The 25,101-nt window shown below is 44.3% G+C and overlaps 1 protein-coding gene across 1 annotated transcript; it reads left to right on the top strand.

The window, feature by feature from the left end:
* Positions 1 to 4,751: 4,751 nt before the first annotated feature.
* Positions 4,752 to 24,775, top strand: LOC139914248 (scavenger receptor cysteine-rich type 1 protein M130-like). The gene is made up of 13 exons (XM_078284218.1): positions 4,752 to 4,869; positions 12,129 to 12,161; positions 12,263 to 12,565; positions 17,744 to 18,049; positions 18,145 to 18,441; positions 19,661 to 19,745; positions 20,930 to 21,087; positions 22,433 to 22,738; positions 22,834 to 23,139; positions 23,405 to 23,491; positions 23,576 to 23,734; positions 24,088 to 24,173; positions 24,293 to 24,775. Exons 1-13 carry the CDS (start codon positions 4,827 to 4,829, stop codon positions 24,479 to 24,481), a joined length of 2,358 nt encoding a protein of 785 aa, XP_078140344.1. The 5' UTR covers positions 4,752 to 4,826; the 3' UTR covers positions 24,482 to 24,775.
* Positions 24,776 to 25,101: the final 326 nt, after the last annotated feature.

Genomic DNA, 25,101 nt, shown 5'->3' on the forward strand with positions numbered 1-25,101 from the left:
TTCAGGGGCAGGTGCTCAAATAAAAAAAGGGGCATCACAGTGTCAAACAGTCTGTGGAATAATCTCTGTGTCTTCATAATGCAACAATGAGACTACTGAGCAACTAGAGACCAACACACACCAACACGCAACTAGAGACCAACACACACCAACACGCAACTAGAGACCAACACACACCAACACACACCTAGAGACCAACACACACCAAGAGACCAACACAGACACACACCAAGAGACCAACACACACCAACAGACACACCAAGAGACCAACACACACCAACAGACACACCAAGAGACCAACACACACCTAGAGACCAACACAGAGACACACCTAGAGACCAACACACACCAACACACACCAACAGACACAATAAAGTGCCTTGACCTCCACTTAAAACAGGCTACACAGATACCGGTAAGTAATAAACCAGAATAAACTTCAGCACTATCACACAGTTAACAGACAAATGAAATTGGCCAAATACCTTCGCATTCATGAAGTTAAAGAAAGAAACATTCTTAGGAAATATAGACTTGAGGACCATAACTTGGAAATTGAAAAAAAACCTTCCAGGTTTGGTGTTTGGGTTTCCAGGTTTGAAATAAAACTGGAAAACCAAAGAGCAGAGGCTCTGCAGCTCTGCAATCTCAGAACCCGTCCCAAATGCTTCACTTCATTTACCAACTGGCCACATCCACTCATCACACATATAAACACTAATATCTGAATTGTTCACTCAGAAATCAGAGCTTTAGCTCTATAAAAAAAGGCCACAGGTGAGCTCTCTTGTTTTTGAGAACAATGTTGCAGTGAGAGCTAGAGGAAGAGGAGTGACACTAAGAGGAGGAAGAGGAGGACGAGGACAAAGAGGACAAGGAGAACAGTTATCTCAGATGAGATCCGGGTCACTTCGGTCCACCATGTGGTCCACATGGGTTGAGCATGAGGGAGTCTGGGCAGAGAGTCCAGCCCAACCTGAGCTTCACTGCTGCTTCCATCATCCAGACATTCAGACATGAGAACAGGCAAGGAGCCTCCTGTCTGCACCATGCTGCTGCTCTTTATACTGTAGTATACTGTAGTAGTATACTGTAGTATACTGTAGTATACTGTAGTAGTATACTGTAGTATACTGTAGTATACTGTAGTAGTATACTGTAGTATACTGTAGTATACTGTAGTATACTGTAGTATACTGTAGTAGTATACTGTAGTATACTGTAGTAGTATACTGTAGTAGCATACTGTAGTATACTGTAGTAGCATACTGTAGTGGTATACTGTAGTAGTATACTGTAGTATACTGTAGTATACTGTAGTAGTATACTGTAGTAGCATACTGTAGTATACTGTAGTAGTATACTGTAGTAGTATACTGTAGTATACTGTAGTAGTATCTGTAGTAGTATACTGTAGTAGTATACTGTAGTAGCATACTGTAGTAGTATACTGTAGTATACTGTAGTAGCATACTGTAGTAGTATACTGTAGTATACTGTAGTATACTGTAGTAGTATACTGTAGTAGCATACTGTAGTATACTGTAGTAGTATACTGTAGTAGCATACTGTAGTATACTGTAGTGGTATACTGTAGTAGTATACTGTAGTATACTGTAGTATACTGTAGTAGCATACTGTAGTGGTATACTGTAGTGGTATACTGTAGTAGTATACTGTAGTAGCATACTGTAGTAGTATACTGTAGTATACTGTAGTAGTATACTGTAGTGGTATACTGTAGTAGTATACTGTAGTAGCATACTGTAGTATACTGTAGTAGCATACTGTAGTAGTATACTGTAGTAGTATACTGTAGTGGTATACTGTAGTAGCATACTGTAGTAGTATACTGTAGTATACTGTAGTAGCATACTGTAGTAGCATACTGTAGTAGTATACTGTAGTATACTGTAGTAGCATACTGTAGTAGCATACTGTAGTAGTATACTGTAGTATACTGTAGTAGCATACTGTAGTAGCATACTGCATACTGTAGTAGCATACTGTAGTAGTATACTGTAGTAGCATACTGTAGTAGTATACTGTAGTATACTGTAGTAGCATACTGTAGTAGCATACTGTAGTAGTATACTGTAGTAGCATACTGTAGTAGTATACTGTAGTAGCATACTGCATACTGTAGTAGCATACTGTAGTAGTATACTGTAGTAGCATACTGCATACTGTAGTAGCATACTGTAGTAGTATACTGTAGTAGCATACTGCATACTGTAGTAGCATACTGTAGTAGCATACTGCATACTGTAGTAGTATACTGTAGTAGTAGCAGCAGTAGCAGCAGCAGCAGCAGTAGTAGTAGTAGTAGTAGTAGTAGTAGCAGTAGCAGTAGTAGTAGTAGTAGTAGTAGTATTAGTAGTAGTAGTAGTAGCAGTAGCAGTAGTAGTAGTAGTAGTAGTAGCAGCAGTAGTAGTAGTAGTAGTAGTAGTATTAGTAGTAGTAGTAGTAGCAGTAGCAGTAGTAGTAGTAGTAGCAGCAGTAGCAGCAGCAGCAGTAGTAGTAGTAGTAGTAGCAGTAGTAGTAGTAGTAGTAGCAGTAGTAGTAGTAGTAGTATACTGTAGTAGTAGTAGTAGTAGTAGTAGTAGTAGTAGTAGTCCTACACATCAGTAGGCCTGTGCTACTCAGTGATGGTTGGCCAATGTTACAGTAATGTGTCATTTCATATTGAAAAATATAAATATTCGTGTACCCTGTGCCAATCACATCATGTTTTTAGATCTTCTGCAGAACTGAGAGACGACCAGTCTTGGCTTGTGATGTAGACGAGGTGTCCGACCCAAACAGGAGGCAGGATGCAGCCTCATTTTTTTTTACTGTATCCTTTTTCAATTTTTATTTTTTATTTTTTTTTACAGAAACTGTTTTTATCCTACTACATTATGTGTTGTATGTAGAACACTTCACATATCCAACACATTCAAGTGTTGAAATAAAGTATTTGTGTGTTACTATATTACTGTATACTGTAACTGTCTATTCTGTTCTGTTCTATTCTATTCTATTCTATTCTATTCTGTTCTATTCTATTCTATTCTATTCTGTTCTGTTCTATTCTATTCTATTCTATTCTGTTCTGTTCTGTTCTATTCTATTCTATTCTGTTCTATTCTATTCTGTTCTGTTCTGTTCTGTTCTGTTCTGTTCTATTCTATTCTATTCTATTCTATTCTATTCTGTTCTATTCTGTTCTGTTCTGTTCTGTTCTGTTCTGTTCTGTTCTATTGTAAAATAGAGATGCTCAGTGGACTAAGGTGCTGAGAAATGTGAGTAGACAGCGCCACCTGCTGGCCATAGAGACACACAGTAGAAATAGAGTACAAGTATGAGTACTTCATTTGGAGTATTTCCTGATCCAGAGTAATGATCTAATTCTGATCACATGGAAATATCCTTTCCTTATTATTACTATTACTATTATGATGATGATGAGTCTTCTTCTTCTTCTTCTTCTTCTTCTTATCATTATTATTATCATTATTATTATTATTGCAGTTTTTTTTTACAATGGTTACAAGCCTGTCTCAATGCTAGACTCACTTTTTCAAAACTCTTCACACTGTCAGCACAACAGAAGTCTCTGCGGACCAAACTGTGACGACTCTTGCCTCGCTTTAACACAAAATGCATCGGTTTAACACAAAAGACATTCAGCGACCACAGCTTTCCAAATTCTTGAATTCTTTTCTCTCTCAGAGTCGACCAGCAGCAGAAGCATGTGTATCTGCAGCCCGTTCTGCACATGCTCACATACTCTGTTCAAAACTTACATTTACGTTCAAAACCTAACATGCATTCAAGTGGACAGCAATTTGCCATCCCATTCCATTGAAATACATTCAAAATCCTAAAAAAAAAAAGATGGTTATGGAGACAAATAGTGAAAAATTATTGATTGAAATTATGTAAATGAGACCAACCACAGGTGATTCCCATCTCAGTCCCATCTCATTACCACCTATACTGTATTATGAGTAGTAATAGTAGTAGTAGCATTAGTACTATCAGTCTGTGGTCTTTACTAACACCAAACAGCAGTAATGTAACCTGGAATAAACCCCATCAGCATCACTGCACTGCTGTAGAGTTGCGTTACCTAAACCAAACCACAAACAGCTCATGTTGCTCAAAGCAGGAACTAGGATAAGCATCACTCAACATCCCAATACAAATAAATGGAAGGATTTACACTGGGGTCTGACACTAGTTTGGATTTTCTAAAACATATCCTCAATGATTTGATAGTCATTGTGTGTGTGGTGGGGGTGGGGGTGTGGTGGGGGTGGCGGTGGGGGGGGGGGGGGTGCACAGTTATGATGGACAGTGGACTTTAGATGTTGGAGACATCATGAAGCTACAGGAAGTCACTGTGGTTACTGCTAGCAGCTTCCTGTCCATACTGATGTTAGAGAGAAACATGAAGCTGATGAGGAGATAAAGGATGGAGAGGAAACGACACATCTGACTAGCAGAGGAGAGCTGAGTGGAAAACAGAAAGACAGAAGAAGAGACACCGAGTGACAGACAGGCTGGTTCAGACCGACAGGCTGGTTCAGACAGACAGGCTGGTTCAGACAGACAGGCTGGTTCAGACAGACAGGCTGGTTCAGTCAGACAGGCTGGTTCAGACAGACAGGCTGGTTCAGACCGACAGGCTGGTTCAGTCAGACAGGCTGGTTCAGACAGACAGGCTGGTTCAGACCGACAGGCTGGTTCAGACAGACAGGCTGGTTCAGACAGACAGGCTGGTTCAGACCGACAGGCTGGTTCAGACAGACAGGCTGGTTCAGACTCCTGACTGACTGGATATGGATCCCATATTGATGCTGTTCATGTTGCTCTGCAGCTCAGGTAGGACTCTGATTTAATGATGATGTGTGAAATGTATAAGAAATGTGTACATTGTCTTATTTTACAGTAAACAAAGTTCCCATTACAAAATACAGTAAGAATGGTACCTCTGTATAGAATGTACTACAGTATACTACAGGAACAAGTCATAGGAATGCAACAGGACAACAGGAAAAGCTTCAATGTGCTTTTGTTTTGCCATAAAGTCATTCAAAAATAAACTAGAGTAAATGAAAATTGCTGTAAGGAAAACAAAAGTCAGTACTGTAATAGTTTGATCAAAAAACAAAACAAAAAAACAAAACATGTTTGGCCACATGTTTTCCTCCACATCACACCTGCTGTACAGGTGGTAATGAGATGGGACTGAGATGGGAATCACCTGTGGTTGGTCTCATTTACATAATTTCAATCAATAATTTTTCATTATTTGTCTCCATAACCATCTTTTTTTTAGGATTTTGAATGTATTTCAATGGAATGGGATGGCAAATTGCTGTCCACTTGAATGCATGTTAGGTTTTGAACGTAAATGTAAGTTTTGAACAGAGTATGTGAGCATGTGCAGAACGGGCTGCAGATACACATGCTTCTGCTGCTGGTCGACTCTGAGAGAGAAAAGAATTCAAGAATTTGGAAAGCTGTGGTCGCTGAATGTCTTTTGTGTTAAACCGATGCATTTTGTGTTAAAGCGAGGCAAGAGTCGTCACAGTTTGGTCCGCAGAGACTTCTGTTGTGCTGACAGTGTGAAGAGTTTTGAAAAAGTGAGTCTAGCATTGAGACAGGCTTGTAACCATTGGAAAAAAAACTGTTATCAACTGGTCCAACTTCACTGTTAGAGAGAGAGGCTGTGTGTGTGTGTGTGTGTGTGTGTGCGTGCGTATATGTATGTGTATGTGTGTATGCATGTATGTATTTATGTGTGTGTGTGTGTGTGTGTGTGCGTGTGTGTGAGCGTGCGTATATATATGTGTATGTGTGTATGCATGTATGTATTTATGTGTGTGTGTGTGTGTGTGCGTGTATGTGTGGGTGTATGTGTGTGTGTATGTATGTGTGTGTGCGTGTGTGTGTGTGAGAGAGAGCGAGAGAGAGAGTGTGTGTGAGAGAGAGTGTGTGTGTGTATGTGTGCACACAAGTGTGTGTGTGACAGATTCTGTGATAAGAGAGCTCAGCTGGAGCGGTGCTTTGCAACACAGTCGTGGGTGAACAGGGAATAGAGGAGGGGGCTCAGCATGCAGCCCTGGGGGGGCAGCGGGGGGGAGGTGTGATTGCCGATTCTCACCGCGGACCTTTTTGAATGATATCGAGGTCAAGGTCAAGGTCAAGGTTTCTTTATTAGTACCCAAGGGTAAATTTGTTGTGCACACGGGAGATTCAGCAATCCAAAGTTAAAAACAAGACATCACAGCAATATAGATTCATAAGACATCAAAACAAATACTTTAAAACAAGTATCATTATAATTTCAGAATAGTAGTAAAATATAAAAACTCCTAAGAAGGTCATGACAAAGTGCTTCTACACACACACACACACACACTCCCTCAAAAGCTTAAAGTGCCATGCATGGGTGAAGTGCATCATCTCGTGCTTTGTTTAGTAGTGCAACGGCTGCAGGTACAAAAGTATTTCTGTATGGTTTTGTTGTTGTTGTTCTCCACCTCGGGGCCACAAACCGACGGCCGGAGCGAAGGAGCTGGACTTCGCTCTGTAAAGGACGGGAACAGTCTGGAAGAATAGAGCTCGCCTTACGCTGCGGCTGTGTGGAGTAAAGAACTGACAGGTTGAGTTGAGACTCACCTGTAAGCTTACTAGCCCACTTGACAATTTGGTTTAGAGAATTTTTGTTTTGCAGAGACAGGTTACCAAACCATGACACAAGGGAAAAAGACAAGATTGATTCAATAAAAGCCCGATAATGTACTATGTTTAGCTCCAAGAAAGATTTGTCACACCAAGTGACAAACTCATCAATAACTGGGCCATCGCTGGACTCATTATCGTGTAGCAGACTCACAATGACTGTATCATCTGCAAATTTCAATATGGTCCTGTTCTCATGCTTACTTTGGCACATGTTTGTGTACAGAATATAAAGTAAGGGTGAGAGAACACAGCCCTGGGGTGAGCCAGTAGAAGAACATAATGAATCTGATAAAATGCCGTTTACCTTCACTCTTTGTGTTCTGTTTATCAGAAAATCCAATATCCAACCCACCAGATTGTGACTCAACTCAAAATGCTTTGTCAGCCTCATGGCTAAAATGTGGGGTTGGATGGTGTTAAAGGCTGAAGAAAAGTCAATAAATAACAATCTAGCATGGGTTTTATTCCCCTCTAGGTGTTTAAACAAAAGGTTAAGTAGAGGTTGTAGCATCCTCAACTCATCTGTGTGCCCTATAGGTAAATAGTGCATGCTCGGTTTCCCTTGCAAGCTCTGACTTCACAAGCTTTTCAAAGGTTTTCATTACAAGAGAAGTGAGGGCGACCGGCCTGAAGTCACAGCCTGCTTCCACAGGTTAGGTACACATTGTAGGTTCAGAGACATACTGAAAATATTATAGAAGATAGAACTTAATTGCCTTGCACAAGACTTCAGTAAATTGCCACTGATATTAAGTAAGTTTACATCTAAGTCCCTCGACTTCATCTCTAAAGTCAAACTGATCAAATCTCAGGTAGAATTTATTAAGAGCGTTGGCAAATTCGTTATTTGACCTAAAGCCATCCATAGTAATGTTGGTTCTGTTCTTGCTTTGCTGTATGCCTGCGATTGTTTTCATGCCAGACCAAGCTGAGGCAAGGTTCCTCTCAGCCAGTTTGCTCTCTACTTTAGTTTTATACTTTTGTTTAGCCCTTAGGATTTCCACTTTCACCTCCCTTTTGGCTGCATCTATTTCAGAAGCTCCTCCTTGACTGAAGGACAGCTTCTTCTTCTGTAGACTAGACTTAACTGCTTTAGACATCCAAGGTTTGTTATTGGGGTAAACCTTAATCTTTTTGGTGGGAATGATCATACTCTCGCAAAAAGTAACATAAGAACAGATTACATCAGTGAGTTCATCAGTGTCCTTGCAAGAGTCCTTGAACATCTCCCAGTCAGTGCAGTCAGAGCATCCCTGGAGACAAGCAGTGCATTCCTCAGACCAGATTTTAACCTCTTTGGTCTGGATTTTTTCTCTCTTTAGGACAGTTTTATATGTAGGGAGAAGAAGCACACAGTTGTGGTCGGCAGAACCTAAGGGAGGCAGGGGGATTGATTTATATGCTCCCTTAACTGTACCATAGCAGAGATCTAACGTCTTATTCTGCCTGGTTGGACAAGTTACATATTGGTAAAAGTTTGTCAAAGACTTTTTTAGGGACACATGATTAAAATCTCCAAGTATGAGATTTGGTGCTTCGGATGAAATGGACTGTAGTTTTTGCACTACATCAAATACAGTGCTCGTGGCAGTAGCAGGGTTTGCTTTTGGGTGAATATACACAGTTGTTATGAATATTTGTGAGAATTCATGGGGTAAATAGAATGGACAGAGCGACACCGATAGAAGTTCAACATCAGGTGAGCAGAGTCTTTCTCTGACAGTCACAGAGCTACAGTAGCGCTTACTGACATAGAGGCGCACGCCCCCTCCACGAGATTTTCCTGTTACCTCAGCTTTCCGATCCCGGCGAAGTGGAGTACCAAATCCATCTATAGACAGATCGCTATCCGAGTCCTGCTCGGTAAGCCAAGACTCCATGAATGCCATGACGCAACTGTTTCTGTAGTCCCGGAGGAATCGAACATTTCCTTGTAGCTCATCAAGTTTATTCCGTAAGGACTGGATGTTTCCTATAACCAGGGAGGGCAGGGGAATACGGGTGAGCTGCTGTTTCCTTAAGGCCCTGACACACCAAACCGACATCAAAGAACCAGCGGCGACGAAGGCCGACTGTTGCGTCGCCTCACGTCGCCTGTGTCTGGTCCAAAAAGTTGCACTTGAACACACCTTAAAGACTACAGCCAACGGCCAACTAGCACGTACGTTCTGTGCCTGCGTGAGGGGAAATAACTCTCCATACCAGCAGGTGGCGGTAGTCTGTATTCGTCATTCAAAAAGGGAAACCGGAAGACCTAGGACTGCGGATATACAAACCGTAAACAAAGCAGCGTTTGCTTACCATTTTCACACCACTCTCGCTCATCACAGACGGCTTCACTACTTCTAATCGAGAATATGTCTGATAAGAAGTTGCAATCGTCGTTTGCTTGCTTTCGTCACTTCCGTTTCTCTTCTCGTGCCAATCAGAGTGATCTCTCTCACCGACGGGCTCCGCCGCCGATTCAACATGCTCAATCGGCCGAAAAGCCGCCGACAGGGGTCCGACTAGTGCCGACGGTGCGGGACACACCGCAAAAACTAGGGACACAGACGCTTACCGACGGCCCGACATTGACCGACAGCCGACCGTCGGCCTGGTGTGTCAGGGCCTTTAGTCTTTAGTCTGACACCTCCTCTTTTCCCCCGCTTCCTTTTCTTAACTCCACTCAAATGATCACAGATCGGAGTTTTGTTGTAATCCCTTCGAATGAAGTCAGGCAACTGAAGATCTAGCGTTAGCCCGGTAATTCGATTCTGTGTATCCCATTGCAGCAGGAAGTCTCTAGTATATTGTATCCTCGGCGAATGAAGTGTGAGCCCGCTGCAGACGAGAGTTAAGTTGATCAAAGTCCACAAGGCAGCGATAATTAAAAGCTCCATCACTGCAGATCAATAGTAAAATGTCTAAAAGCACTTGTTCATGACGATCATAGGCATTCAAGAATAAAAAAACACGCACAAACTCACTAAAAACATAAAACATAGGACGCCGAAAAAACCCACTGCCGGTCGCCGCATGAGCATGCGCCCTGGATCTGAGGTGATATCCTCAAGTCGGTTACAGTTACAGTTAGCATGCCATGGTCCAGGCCCTCAGTTGACCGCACAGCAGGGGTGGTGTTGTTCGCCTCAAAACGAGCGTAGAAGGTGTTGAGCTCGTCTGCTAATGAGGTGGAAAGCTGAACATCACCGTTGCTTCTCCCTGTGTAGTCCGTGATAGAGCGTAATCCACTCCACATGCATCTGGGGTCAGAGCAATGATAGGTAGATTCCACTTTGTAAGTAAGTAAGTAAGTAAACTTTTATTTGTATAGCACCTTTCAAGATGAGTGTCACAAAGTGCTTCACAAGTTAACACATAAAGACATACACAGTAAAAATACAAGCAACACACATAAGTGCATCACAACACATGGACACATGCGCAACCTGTGCAACACATCATAACTTTGTCCCTGTAGTCCCTCTTGGCTTAGCACGGACATCACCATTAGCCCAGGGTTTCTGGTTGGGGAATGTCCGTATGTTGATTCTCGGGACGATGTCATCGATGCATTTACAGATATAGCCAGAGACAGAGTCTGTATATTCATTGATGTCACCGTCAGCTGCTTCCCGGAACATCGGCCAGTCGGTTCGTTTCAAAGCAACCCTGCAGTGTGGCGACCGGCTCGTCACCCCACTTCAGAACTGCTTGTTGAACTGGTTTGACCTGTTTTAGTCTGTTTGTATGCAGGCAGCAGTAGGATGGAGGTGTGATCGGCTTTACCAAAAGCCGGGCGGGGGAGGGGTTTGTAACTGTCCCGGAATGCAGTATAACAATGATCCAGAGTCTGGTCACCACGAGTGGGAAAGCGAATGTGCTGGTAGTATTTCGGGAGCACTTTTTTCATGTTGGCTCTGTTGAAGTCGCCTACAACAATGAGAGCAGCCTCCGGGCGCACATTCTCTAGACCACTGATAACTCCATACAGCTCGTCTAGCGCGCACGTCTTATCCGCCTGTGGTGGGATGTAGACTGCTGTAAGGATGACTGAGCTGAATTCAGAGGGCAGATAAAAAGGTCTGACTTTAATGGCTAAGAGCTCGAGGTCAGGTGAGCAATATGTTGCCAATACTGCTACATCCGTGCCCCACCGAGAGTTGACCGTAAAGCAAACCCCTCCACCTCTGCTCTTACCAGAGTCCGCTGTTCTGTCCTGGCGGTGGATGGAGAAACCGGCTGGTGAGACAGCAGTCAGGCACCGCGGAGTCCAGCCATGTCTCAGTGAAAGCCAAAACACACGATCTCCCGATTTCATCTCATTATTTATATTTAACTAGTCAAATTATGGATAGGTGATTTAAGTGACCTTTACAACTGAGTTCAGTCCATAATCTCTGTGCATTTGTAACAGGATTGTTAAAAATTGTTGAAGTTCGTCAAAATTCATTCTAGTATTCATTAATTTATTTTTGCTATTTTTATTTCTTTGTGGAAATGTTTTCATATCCTGTATTATTTTATGCAAGGCCTTTTTAATTTGTTTCGTTCAAGCGCCCTCACGTGGGGAGTGGTGGTAACCATAGTAACCGGAATCGCTCAGCTCGCCCCTTTTGCCTGCTGACGATTCCAGACTGGTATGTAGTGAAAACAGCTCCGCAGTGTTTCTACATATTAAATTAGAAAACCTTACTCCAGTCTAAATCAAAGTGCATATAAAGTGACATAAATAGTGTGGCCACGTTTTGTGACTGCATTTGAGTTACTAAATTGAATTTTCATGGTGCTACTTCGAGTGAAATGCAGCTAGCTAAAAGTCTGCTGTGGTCAAGCCGAAATAGAGGGGTGACACATTGTAATTGAGATGGTTTAGTTTTCAAACCTCAGAGCTGCTGGAAAATCCTCCAGTACTCCTTGAGTGTTTAGTTTGTCCACGGCTCTGATTTCAGTTCAAGTTCATTTATTTCTATAACCTTCATCACAAGCCTGTCTCAAAGGACTTTACAGAGAAAGAGCCGACCTAGATCTAACTGATCAACAGATTTAACAATCAATCATAGAACAAAATGATGTAACACAAACTTATGGAAGCAAAACAAACACAAGACACACAATAGCAAGTTAGAGCAAGACACAGCAAGCCCACCTATTGTACATATCCTAACCTACCCAGCACCACCAGCCTTAGACCCTCGAAGCATACAAGGAAAAACTCCCAAGAAAAACTTGGAAAAACTGTTAGAAACCTCGGGCGGGCCGAGTCCCAGAGGGACGGCTGAGCGTGCGACAGCTGCCGGGACAAACAGTGGACTGGACAGTGACATGGACAATGAGTCATGACAATGACATGAGAAAACAAGTCATCACATCATGAAACTCATTTATTTTCTGCTTTTTCTGCTCAGGACTCCAGGCTGAAGAAAAACACAATTCAACAGGTAAATAGAGAAAAGAAACAGAAATGGAGAATTGGCTGAAACAGCTGTCTATTTAAAATCAAATTACTTCTTTTAATAATTACTCTCTTGTCTCTGTTCAGAGTCTGATGATGTCAGGTTGGTGGGAGGAGCCAGCCGCTGTGCTGGTGGACTGGAGATGAAACAACATGGAGACTGGAAACCAGTGACTGACTGGTTCTCTGAGTGGAACCTGACGTCAGCAGCTGTAGTGTGTAGACAGCTGGACTGTGGCTCTGCTGTTTCAACAGAAAGGAGAGAGGATTCCTCAGAAAGATCTGTATGGTGGATCAGATCTTCCTGTCTTCAGTCTGGGTCTACACTGAGGGAGTGTGTATCAACAAGGTCTGCCTCTTCCTCTTCCAGCCTGCAGATCACCTGCTCAGGTAACACCATCAATGACATCAACTATGACAGTAATGTTTCCAGTCTCTTCCTTCCTCTGTCACAGTGACAGTCAGTGGTTTACATTGGACTGAACTGTAAAGTTATCCAGGACAATGGCATCCTAAAGGGAAGAGAAGTGGGCTTGTTGCTGGAAGCTCACTGGTTCAAATCCCCCTCTTTTACTGTGGTGCCCTTCAGCAAGGCAGCTCCCCCCTAACTGCTATAGTGGAGCTGTTAACATAATAATGTATTACGTTAGTCAAGGCAGCAGTTTGTCTCTGAGCTTTTTAATGTATTTTGGAAAACAATGGGAGTCTATGAGTTCAAACCTGCAGTAGAACAGACAGTAGGAGCTTCTGACTGTGGAAATACATCAGAGGATTTAGACTTTTCATGAGAGATAATGGAGACAGGAAAAAAATATTCTGGTATTATCCTTTCAACAAATAAGAACTGAACCTAGATCAATATTGACACTTGACCTTTTCAGCTGCAGTCCTCAGAATTCTCTCTCTCTCTCATTCTGTCTCTCTCTGTTTCTCTGTCTCTCTCTCTCGCTCGTTCTCTCTCTCTCTCTCTCTCTGACTCTCAATTCAATTCAATAAGCTTTATTAGCATGACATATGTATGTGTTGCTAAAGCATTTAAATTGCAAAAAGAAAAAACAAGAACAAAAACAAATGGTACATCAAACAGGAACAATAATAATAATTGATAGTAATAATGAGAGTAGGAAGGATAATTGTGGGAGCCAAGACATGGACATTGGGTTTTGCATGTGGTGTGTGGAATATTTGCTGTGTGGAGGATATACTCTGTGTAATGTTAGAATTATAATGTTATGTTATGTTATTTAGGCATATATATTTGTGGCTAAGATTTGGAATTTTGTTCACCAGAATTTGTGTTGTTTTGGGACAGTGTGGAATCAGTGGGAGCAGCAGCCTTAAGGTGGACTGTTGCTTTAAAGGTCCCATATTATGCTCTTTTTAGCTGTTTAAAACATTTCTCAGTGGTCTTTAAAACAAGGTTACGAATTCTGTTGCAAAAAAACACACAAATCCAGGCTCTGTGGAGCCTCTCCATCCTCTCAGTTTCTCCCCTCATTAACTATGCGCTGTTCTGAGTGGGCGGGGCTGCTATGATAATGAGGCGCTGCTCTGATTGGCCGCCTGATCGGCTGGGTGAGGGGGGAGGGTGCAGACGCCGAAAAAACCCAAAACCAGCATGGCAGCTCCTTGTAGAAGAAAACTCCGTGACACAACATGTAAAACCGTACATGTTTGAGAAGGAATCTGTCAACTGAACAAGAGGAGGCAACTGCCGAAGTTTTACAGACACGGTTACAGCAGGATGTCTCTGAACGGTAGGTTGAAATTTCACTGTTTTTGTACTTTCTTACCGTGCGTGTGTATGTGGTTGCGTCGGCTATGTTGTCTTTCTGGATAGCCATAGCGGACAAATTTATATCCCATAAAAAGGATATCTAACGTTACCTGCCGGAGTGTCTCGCACGGTAACTGTACCGTATGGTTTGTTTGATTCATTTTTAGCCTGACGTTCACCAGTGCCAGTGGTTTGAGGCTGTCTAGTCAACACAGTAGGTGTCGGTAGCTTTTAGCTGGCTACTTGGATAGCTGCTGTAATGTTATTCCATGAAGTGTCTTACAAGTAACCACAACACTTGACTGTTCATACAGAATAAAATTATTTTATTATAGAAAAGGCATAAAAAAGGCACATGTAAAAACATAACACTGCTGCAGGACCATAATGGGGTGCTGTTATGTTACAAAATCTACATCTGTGAGTTTACACAGGGGAGTGTTCCACTGTAGCAGTTACTGCAGTGTAGTAAAGTAGTGCAGTATCAATCACAAAAATGATTTATAATTTGATGTTTTTAGTTATCTGTTATGTATTCGTGGAAAACACCCAACTACAACCTGACCTCATGCCAGATAACCAAAACAACAAAAGAAGAGACTAAGTATTCAAATGAAATATATTGACAGTATGTGTACCCTCTTCTCAGTGTCTAGCCTACAGATCCTTTGTCAGCTAGTGCTGGGGCTTTCTAGGTCAGAGTAGTGATACCAGTGTGTGTGATGCTGTGCATATGCTGTGAGCTCCATGATGCTGCCAGCTACGTCGGGTTCAGACTGCCTCTTGATTGAACCGAGACATGTGGCTGCAATGACGTCCTCCTTGGCTGGCCTGTCAGACTGGGCGCACGGGTCTTCTGGGACGGGGATCATGAAAACCTGGCTCACATAAGGTGCAGGGTCCTGGAAGACGTGATCAAAGATGAGGTCCATCAACTCATCGACGTAATCTGTGGAGTAACGGAAACACAGAAATCATCAGTTCCATTACAAGAGTGTACATCACATACTAGTGTGAAGCAAATTTGCAATTTTCATTTATAGATTACTTTATACTATAGTTTATACTTTATGACATTTGTATATTTATTTAATTTTCATATTTACAAAGTTTTGTGTGTGCAATAAAAATGTGTTGGTAAACATACTGAAAGTTGGCTCGGGGTCGGCTAAGCAGACCCAGGGTCCTCCTCATCCTCCTCTTCCTCCTCTGTTAGGTCAAGACGGGTCTCCTGGATGGTCTCTTGATAGGTGGGGAGGTCAGGCTAGGTTGTGGAGGAACAAAGGGGACAGCTGAAGAGCCAACTCTGAAATCTCTGCAATCCAAAACTACATTACCACAAACTACAGCCTCAATAATTACTATGTAGTTGATTCTAAATGTCTCCTCCACAGTCAAGGAAAATAGGACATTATAACCTCCAGAGAGGTAGTATTTCTTGTCATCGTTCAGGTTTTCTAGGTTTTCTAGGTTGCCACAACCCTAGCTGATTACAAGACTAGACTTACAAGACTAGGTGCAAAGAGAAGAACGTGAAATGTTACATCTCATCAACCATCCATTCATTTGGTGTTAGAAGTGAAATATTCATGATGACAAGCGGTTGTCTCGTGTACAGAGATGTGTCCGCAAAGTGAGCCAGAGGAGCTAACCTTAGCTAGCGCCAACGCTAACGCGCTAGCGCTAACGCTAGATTAGCTTGCTTCAACTAGCCCCTAACGTTGATTATAGTACATGTGTCCTAACGGCACCGGGTTAACGAGACGAGGTGCTCGTTTTGGCCGGCTGAGGTAGCCTACAACCGACTCTAGCTGCACATGTTTTTGCCCCTATTGCTAACTGTTGTCGTTGTGGCTAACAGGCTTCCTCGTATTCACAGGCCCGCATCAAACTCTCTCTCATCAGACTGGAGCTAAATCGCTACCCGATGCTAATCGGACTGAAATACCATGAACTACCTTATCCATTTCTCATTCTCAAGCTACGTTAGCGGACACATCTCTCCAGACAAGGCAACGTATTTAGCAACAAAGCACCATAGACTGTATTAAAAAATAAACATGAGAACAATGTCGCAAACAAGCAAATGGAACATAACTTTACACACGTTAGCAAAGCGGGACATGTTGTCAAGCCTAGCTGAATGTACCCAACTGTAAATATTATCACAAAGTGGCGACACTTACCGATTGCACATTTGCTGTTGGGCCACATCCAGTTGGGATAAATCCATCTTTCAGGAGCAGTTTTGATGAAAATCCTGCTTTGTATTGACACTCGTTTACGAAGCAGTCCGAGGTAAAGCGGTTAGCACAAACATGCAAATTTGGACTAAGTTTACTGTAGTCAGAACGTTATTGTAAAAACAATATTTTTATCTTCCGATGCTGGGAGGCAATGTAGAGCTTTGTGTTCAGCCTTGAAGCCAACAACGCAACATTTAGCATGTTTTGCTCTTGCTTTTGATATCTTCTAAGCGAAGTAGCGAAGTAAAACAATGGCGGCCGAAAGCGCACAGAGGAGCAGAGGGGAGTGGGAGTGGTTATCCAGCTCGGAGGTCGGCATATGCAAATTGCTCCCCTTGGGACGTCACAAGGGGAGCCAAATCAAAACGGCTTGTAGAAGCACATGTTTTCCCAGGAAGGAGGCCAGGGCAACAATGCAGAGGCATTCACTTCTCACATTCTGTGGGTTGGTAGGTTGAAGGATGACTAAAGTATATGTGTATGGGCAAGGAAAAACGTGTTTTTCATAATATGGGACCTTTAAGAAAGATAGGGCACCGTTAATTAGGTAGGCTGCTGGAGGAGGAGAACAATTAGTTTCAGTTTTGTGAGCCATGGAGCCACACGGTTTTCTTACCGTGGTCGGGATTGTCAAGTTTAAGTTAATTCTTCTGGAGTCTATTTAAATCATTGACTCATCATCTATTGTGGAAAAACTTTGTATAATAAAAGGGTAAAAACGCAGGAAATGTGGATTCTATGACTCTCACCCATGTGTAAGGCCAAGGCTATCAAAGGAACTAAAAACTGCAGCTACAATAATGAATAAACAGTATAACGATTATAAAAACAACAATAACCACAACAACAGTAAATAATTGTAATGTAATGGCAGTAATGGGATCATAACAATAAAAAGATAATGTTAAAATAGGAAAAGGAATGAAAGTATAAAGTGGTTTTGGCAGGATTCAGGGTTCAGGTGTTTCGGAGGTGATGGCATGCTGCGACACATCGGCCCGTCACTTCCAGGTTTTCTCTCTTTTCTCCAAAGAGAACAAACATTTTTTTCTTGGTTTTCAAGATTATTAAAATGTGGTGTTTTTTCTTGGATTTTGGGAAAAAATTAATCTCTCAAATGCTCGTATTTTTTGCAGAATATGAGGAAATGCTCTTCACTTTCAATGTCTTCTGAGTTACAGTTTGGGCAGATTCTTCTTTCTCTGGGAAGCCATGTTTGTTTGTGGCGTCCTGTCTCTCTGGTCAGCTGCTGGTCGCTCAGTCTGTACATAGTTCATATTTTCCTTTGTTTGGGGTCTTTAATCACAGTGAGATATTCTGCATATTTGTAATCCCTATGTAATGCTTGGTAGCACTTAAGCTTGTTTATTTGTTTAATTTCATTTTTCCAATGTTTTCCAATTTTTCCTGACTCTCTCTCTCTCTCTCTCTCTCTCTCCTTCCCCCCCCTCTCTCTCTCTGTCTCTCTCTCTCTCTCTCCCCCCCCCCCCCCCCCCCCCCCCCCTCTCTCTCTCTCTCTCTCTCTCTCTCTCTCTCTCTCTCCAGAGTCTGTGAGGCTGGTGGATGGGACTAGTCTGTGCTCAGGCAGACTGGAGGTGAAGTCTAAGCAGTTCTGGTCCTCAGTGTGTGAAGCTGACGTTGACCAGCAGGATGCAGAGGTGGTCTGTAGGGAGCTTGGCTGTGGGGCTCCTTCAGTCCTCCAGGGGGCGCTCTATGGAGAAGTGGAGGCTCCGATGTGGACCGAAGAGTTCCAGTGTGAAGGCAGTGAGTCCGTTCTCCTGGACTGTGGAAGCTCAGGCTCAGCTAGAAACACCTGCTCACCTGGCAAAGCTGTTGGACTCACCTGCTCAGGTAGAAGAGGAGCTGCAGCTTGGATCTGGCTTCATTTCTGTTCTAATCAAAGTGACTTTACTTCTTTTACTAATTACTCTCTTGTCTCTGTTCAGAGTCTGATGATGTCAGGTTGGTGGGAGGAGCCAGCCGCTGTGCTGGTGGACTGGAGGTGAAACACCATGGAGACTGGAAACCAGTGGATGACTCTTACTGGAGCCTGAAGTCAGCAGCTGTAGTGTGTAGACAGCTGGACTGTGGCTCTGCTGTTTCAACAGGAAGGAGAAATGATTCCTCAGAAAGATCTGTATGGGGGATCATATCTTCCTGTCTTCAGTCTGGGTCTACACTGAGGGAGTGTGTATCAACAGGGTCTGACTCTTCCTCTTCCAGCCTGCAGATCACCTGCTCAGGTAACACCATCAATGACATCAACTATGACAGTAATGTTTCCAGTCTCTTCCTTCCTCTGTCACAGTGACAGTCAGTGGTTTACATTGGACTGAACTGTAAAGTTATCCAGGACAATGGCATCCTAAAGGGAAGAGAAGTGGGCTTGTTGCTGGAAGCTCACTGGTTCAAATCCCCCTCTTTTACTGTGGTGCCCTTCAGCAAGGCAGCTCCCCCCTAACTGCTATAGTGGAGCTGTTAACATAATAATGTATTACGTTAGTCAAGGCAGCAGTTTGTCTCTGAGCTTTTTAATGTATTTTGGAAAACAATGGGAGTCTATGAGTTCAAACCTGCAGTAGAACAGACAGTAGGAGCTTCTGACTGTGGAAATACATCAGAGGATTTACACTTTTCATGAGAGATAATAAAAATATTCTGGTATTATCCTTTCAACAAATAAGAACTGAACCTAGATCAATATTGACACTTGACCTTTTCAGCTGCAGTCCTCAGAATTCTCTCTCTCTCTCATTCTGTCTCTCTCTGTTTCTCTGTCTCTCTCGCTCTCTCTCTCTCTCGCTGTGCATGCTGGGAGTTGGGTGTGTAAGAGTGCGTTTGGTGAGAGCGATTGCTGCTGCTGGTTTCAAAGCCTTTTCTTGCTTTCTTGTTATGTAATTTGTCTTTAGTTTCAATAGTTTTATGTTTATGCTGTAATTGTTTATTCTGTATCGGTGTGTTGGTTGGTGTTTCGTGTTGTTTGTTGTCGGGGTGGAGGATCTCCTTCTCGCCGTGGGTGATGTAGTTGGCCATGAAAATCTGTCCCATGCTTCAAGGATGAATAAAGCAGTGGTTGTGTTTCTGAAGGAGGAACGTCTCGTTGCTCAATTGATTGAGAATGGCGTTTTTCTGAATGATATTTACCTTCAAGTTTCCCCGCTGGCCGTGCCGTCCACTTGGGTTTCCATCTGGTGTCTCCCCGTTTATCCCCAACGAAGCGCTGGAGCGAGAGCATCAGCGCTTCGGCAAGATGGCGAGTAGTTTTAAAACGGTGGGCTTAGGGTGTAAGAATGAAAAACCTGGAGACAGGTGTTCATGTTCCTAAACTCACCAACTCAGCCACTAGAGGTGTCATTCGGGGTGAAACATGAGGAGACATTACATGGTGTATGCAAGCACAGGCAGCATGAAGTGTTCTGAGTGCGGGGATGTGGGGCATAAGCGCTTCGCCTGCCCTCACAGACGGGCTGCCGAGAGCTCAGAGGCCGGCGCTCAGCCAGCTGAGGCCGGGGCAGGAGAGGGAAGGAGCGGGCGAGGAGGAGAGGAGGTGCGGTCCTCCAGTGTGCGAGACAGACAGGCGGATGAACACCGAGCTAACTGGATGTTAACATCTCCCTGGAGGAACTCACCGATGCTGTGGGACAGATGGCACCCGGTCGGGCTCCTGGCATGGACGGATTACCTGTAGACTTCTATAAAGGCTTCTGGGACTGTTTGGCTGCTGACCTGTGGGAGGTGCTGCAGGAGTGTGCCCAGACAGGTCGTCTTCCGGTGTCCTGTCGGCGTGCAGTTCTCTCCCTCCTTCCTAAGAAAGTAGACCTGGCCCTAATTAAAAACTGGAGGCCAGTCGCACTTTTATGCACAGACTACAAACTTTTTTCCAGATTGATAAACTTCGACTTAGACTTGCTGATTCATAAAGACCAGTCATATTGTGTGCCAGACAGATCTATTATGGACAACCCTTTTTTAATGAGAGATCTGTTTGATGTATGTGAACTGTATAATCTTGATGTTGGCATTTTGTCTCTAGACCAGCAGAAAGCTTTTGACCGCGTTGACCATGGTTTTTTGTTTTCTACTTTGAGGGCTTTTGGTTTTGGGGAGGGTTTTCTGTCATGGTTGGGTTTGTTGTATAATGAGGCATCATGTATGGTTAAAGTGGGGGGGGTTCAGAGAGGAATCAGGCAGGGCTGTCCACTCTCTGGACAACTATACTCTCTGGTCATAGAGCCGCTTTCACTACTCTCTGTAGTGATTTGCGACTGTGGGCAGAACAGTTTCCGTACCGGACTGTGATGCAGCCGGTCAGCAAGCTCTCCATGGTGCTTCTGTAGAAGTTCGTGAGGATGCTGGCGTTCATACCAGATTTCCTCAGTCTCCTCAGGAAATAGAGCCGCTGGCGAGCTTTCTTGACAACGGTGTCTGTGTGTAAGGTCCAGGAGAAGTCCTCTGAGATGTGAACTCCGAGGAACTTGAAGCTGCTGATCCTTTCATCCACGGCATCACCAATGAGGATGGGTAGGTGTCTACCTCCCTGCTGTCTCCTGTAGTCCACGATCATCTCTTTTGTTGTACTGACGTTGAGAGAGAGGTTGTTGTCCTGGCACCAGCTGGTTAGTGCCTTCACCTCCTCTCTGTAGACCGTCTCATCGTTGTCTGCGATGAGGCCCGGGACGGTCGTGTCGTCGGCGAACTTAACGATGACATCTGAACCGTGCTTGGCAACAGAGTCGTAGGTGAACAGGGCGTACGGGAGGGGGCTGAGCACACGGCCCTGCGGCGCGCCGTGTTGAGGGTCAACGAGAAGGAGGCGTGGCTGCCGATTCTCACCGCCCGGGGTCCGCCCGTCAGGAAGTCGAAGATCCGGCTACAGACGGGGGCGTCCGGTCCCAGATCGACGAGCTTAGTGACGAGTTTTGAGGGAACGATGGTATCGAATGCCGAGCCGTAATCGATGAAAAGCATTCTCACGTATGTATTCCCTTCGTCCGGGTGAGTGAGCGCGGTGTGACGATGCCGATGGCGTCATCCGTGGCCGTGTTTGGTCTATATGCAAACTGGAGAGAGTCCAAGGTGTCAGAAAGGGAGGAGCAGATGTGGGTTTTGACTAGCCGCTCGAAGCACTTCATGATGAGTGATGTCAGTGCAACAGGGCGGTAGTCGTTTAAACAGGAGGCCGCCGGCTTCTTGGGGACAGGAACGATGGTGGATGCTTTGAAGGAGGTGGGGACCATGGACTGACTCAGGGAGAGGTTGAAGATGTTGGTGAACACCTCTGCCAGTTGATCAGCGCACGCCCTGAGAGCCCGGCCTGGGATGCCCTCCGGCCCCGGAGCTTTGCGGGGGTTGACACTTTTAAAGGACCGTCTCACGTCGTCCGTTGTTAGGGACAACGTGGCAGCTTCCCTGTCCACAGGTGGACACGTGGCGGGCGACGTGTTTCCACATTGAACCGAGCGTAAAAGGTGTTGAGCTCATCCGGGAGTGATGCGGTGGGCTGAACAATGCTCCTGTTTTTCCTTTTGTAGTCCGTGATGCAGCGTAATCCACTCCACATGCGTCTGGGGTCAGATCTGTAATTAGACTCCACTTTGGCTCTGTAGTCCCTCTTGGCATCCCTGATGGACTTCTGGAGGTCATATCTGGGTGCTTTGTAGGCGTCAGGGTCCCCTGAGTTGAAGGCGGTGGTCCGCGCTCTGAGTTTAGCGCGGATTTCCCAGCTGACCCAGGGTTTCTGGTTGGGGTAAATGCAGACGGTGGCTTTTTGAACAGCGCCATCGATGCACTTACTAATATAGCCTGTGACAGAGTCTGTGTATTCATTGATGTTGCCATCAGCTGCATCCTCAAACATCTGCCAGTCAGTGATCCCAGTATAGGGGAGGGATGTCCTTTCTGTTCTAGGGAGGAGTCTTTACAACATCTTTTCATCCTGCGTCCTATACTTACTGGTTTATTTATAATATTGATGCTTTTGTGAACATCTGGGGTGTTGAGGACTTGTTATCTCTGAATTTCTGATCTTTTTCCTTGTATTTATTGCTTTATTTTGTTATTTATTTGTTTTTTGTGTTTTTTTTTGTTTTCTCTCTTCTGTGATATAGGTCAATCACACTGTATAGCGTGACTAAATTATGAAAAAACGTCTTTTTAAATTCAAATTCTCTCTTTCTCTCTCTCTCTCTCTGTCTCTCTCTCTCTCTCTCTCTCTCTCTCTCTCTCTCTCTCCAGAGTCTGTGAGGCTGGTGGATGGGACTAGTCTGTGCTCAGGCAGACTGGAAGTGAAGTCTAACCAGTCGTGGTCCTCAGTGTGTGAAGCTGACTTTGACCAGCAGGATGCAGAGGTGGTCTGTAGGGAGCTTGGCTGTGGGGCTCCTTCGGTCCTCCAGGGGGCGCTCTATGGAGAAGTGGAGGCTCCGATGTGGACCGAAGAGTTCCAGTGTGAAGGCAGTGAGTCCGTTCTCCTGGACTGTGGAAGCTCAGGCTCAGCTAGAAACACCTGCTCACCTGGCAAAGCTGTTGGACTCACCTGCTCAGGTAGAAGAGGAGCTGCAGCTTGGATTTGGCTTCATTTCTGTTCTAATCAAAGTGACTTTACTTGTTTTACTAATTACTCTCTTGTCTCTGTTCAGAGTCTGATGATGTCAGGATGGTGGGAGGAGCCAGCCGCTGTGCTGGTGGACTGGAGGTGAAACAACATGGAGACTGGAAACCAGTGGATGACCGGTTCTCTGACTGGAGGCTGAAGTTAGCAGCTGTAGTGTGTAGACAGCTGGACTGTGGCTCTGCTGTTTCAACAGAAAGGAGAAATGATTCCTCAAAAAGATCTGGATGGCGGATTCGACCTCACTGTGATGGGTCTGAGTCTGCACTGAGGGAGTGTGTATTACTGATGAAATCGTCTAATATCTCTTCCAGCCTGGAGCTGATCTGCTCAGGTAACACTGAACAGTGACATCACATCCTCAGCTGCTTCCACAGGGACAGGCTGCTCTCTGACTCCTCTGTATTACATATGAATGTAGCAGTTCTCTGTCTTGTACGGTGGCTGCTAGCAGACAAATCCTGTCGCCTTTCAACCATCAGCGTTCATCACTTTGACAAAACAGATGAGGAGAAAACAGTCAGTTTCTCACTGAGGAAGGAGGCATTAGGATATCGGTAACATGTATTCTCAAGTCTTCATCATCTATCTGTTTACAGATCTGCTGGTTCAGCCAATCATCTCCCTCTCTCCCTCCATGGACGGGGTCTCCGAGGCCCAGCAGCAGGGGCTTCAGGTGTCCAGGGGCTCCAGCTTCACCATCAGCTGCTCCATCCAGCCACAGTACCCAGGAGGCTCCTTCCACCTCACCTCCACCGCCTCCAACACAGCACACAACCACACCCAGCCGGCTGTCAATCACTCTGCCCACTTCCTGTTTCCTGCTGCAGGCCACGCCCACCAAGGGATCTACAGCTGTGTTTATCACATCTCTGTTTTCTCTCATAACTTCTCCTCTGAGAGCCAGCCCCTCTCTCTCACTGTCTCAGGTAACCTGAAGGAGAATCTGAAGCTGAATCCAACAGGAATATGTGACAGTGTTAACAATCCATTTTATCATTTCAACAAGACATGAGAGTTAGTAAGAGAATCAGCAGGCTTTACTTCATTCCTGAAAACTGACTTTCTGCAGATATGTGGCTTTTGTCCAACAACATCAATATAATCTTTAGAGTGGATCAGATTACCATATTCTCTAAGAACTGAATCAAACAGAGATGTTAAAGTGACCTTCATTTAGTGATTTTAAGGGTTTTAAGGCAACATGAACTTTATCTTTAATGGGAGCTGTTGTTCTCATGATGTCAGGTGATCTGATGTGATGATTCTGAATCTGTTTCAGCCTCTCCAACAGATCTCACCATCAGACTAGTTGTCGTGCTGCTGACTGTGGTGTTGCTGGTCACTGCCCTCTGTTTCTACTGCAAGGTACTGAACATCTTTATTCAGTAGAGGATTGGGTTAAATGAAGTAGTTAGACTGTATATTTTTAGCTAGAAGAGAGGTGTGATCCAGTAACAGAGATGGCTGCTGTCGTGTCTCTCCAGGCCACCAGGGGGCAGAAGCCAGGAAGAGAGGAGAACATTGAGCTGGATTATTATAACCTCGGTGGTTCCGGTGCTGAAGGCGGGCCGGGTGAAGAGGCAGGAGCCCAGGGAACAGAGCAGGATCTCCAAGGAGCTCATCTCACTTCCAGATGGATCGCTCAGCTTTCACACAACCGTCCATCACCTTAGTGAAGGATTTTACAGTGACAGAGCTGTTCCCTTTAACGTCAGACTGAAATCACAGCAGGAAGAACAGGATCATTGAAAAGGAAGTCAGGACATTTTGCTGTAATGGACGTTCCCAAAACTCCCAGTTTGTAATGTGTGAAAACAAAGAGCGCCCCCTGTCTGTCATGTGGTAATGCAGGTGTTGAATGTCTGTCCATCAGCATCACTAAAATGCAGCCAATCAGCTGTCAGCAGTGAAGGCTCACAGCAAATCAGATCACAGTTATGACTCCTTGATGTGAATATTCATGACAACAGTCCCTGTCAAACTGAGAGTCTCTAAACCAGGGGTCTCAAACTCAATTTACCTGGGGGCCGCTGGAGGCAGAGTCTGGGTGAGGCTGGGCCGCATCAGGTATTCCACAAGAAAAGCTTTGTTAAAAAAAATCCAATCTTCTCAAATGTCTTTATTTTTATTTTTTAACACAAAAGATTTAAACGTCTTTATTAACAGTTCTTTAACCTCAATGGGTTCTTCTGAATATGAATTGTCCTGAACATGAATGGAACATTGAAGAACATGAACTGTTCTTCTGAACATGGCTTTTCGGCTTTTTGAACGTCATTTCCGCTTCTTTTTC

Source organism: Centroberyx gerrardi, chromosome 6, assembly GCF_048128805.1.
Source record: "Centroberyx gerrardi isolate f3 chromosome 6, fCenGer3.hap1.cur.20231027, whole genome shotgun sequence".
NCBI lineage: Eukaryota > Metazoa > Chordata > Actinopteri > Beryciformes > Berycidae > Centroberyx > Centroberyx gerrardi.

Coding starts and splice junctions, on each gene's coding strand:
- LOC139914248 (XM_078284218.1), top strand. CDS start 4,827: ATGGATCCCATATTGATGCTGTTCATGTTGCTCTGCAGCTCAG. Junction 12,566..17,743: donor CCTGCAGATCACCTGCTCAG/GTAACACCATCA, acceptor CTCTCTCTCCAG/AGTCTGTGAGGCTGGTGGAT. Junction 23,492..23,575: donor GGGGCTTCAGGTGTCCAGGG/GCTCCAGCTTCA, acceptor CCTCCAACACAG/CACACAACCACACCCAGCCG.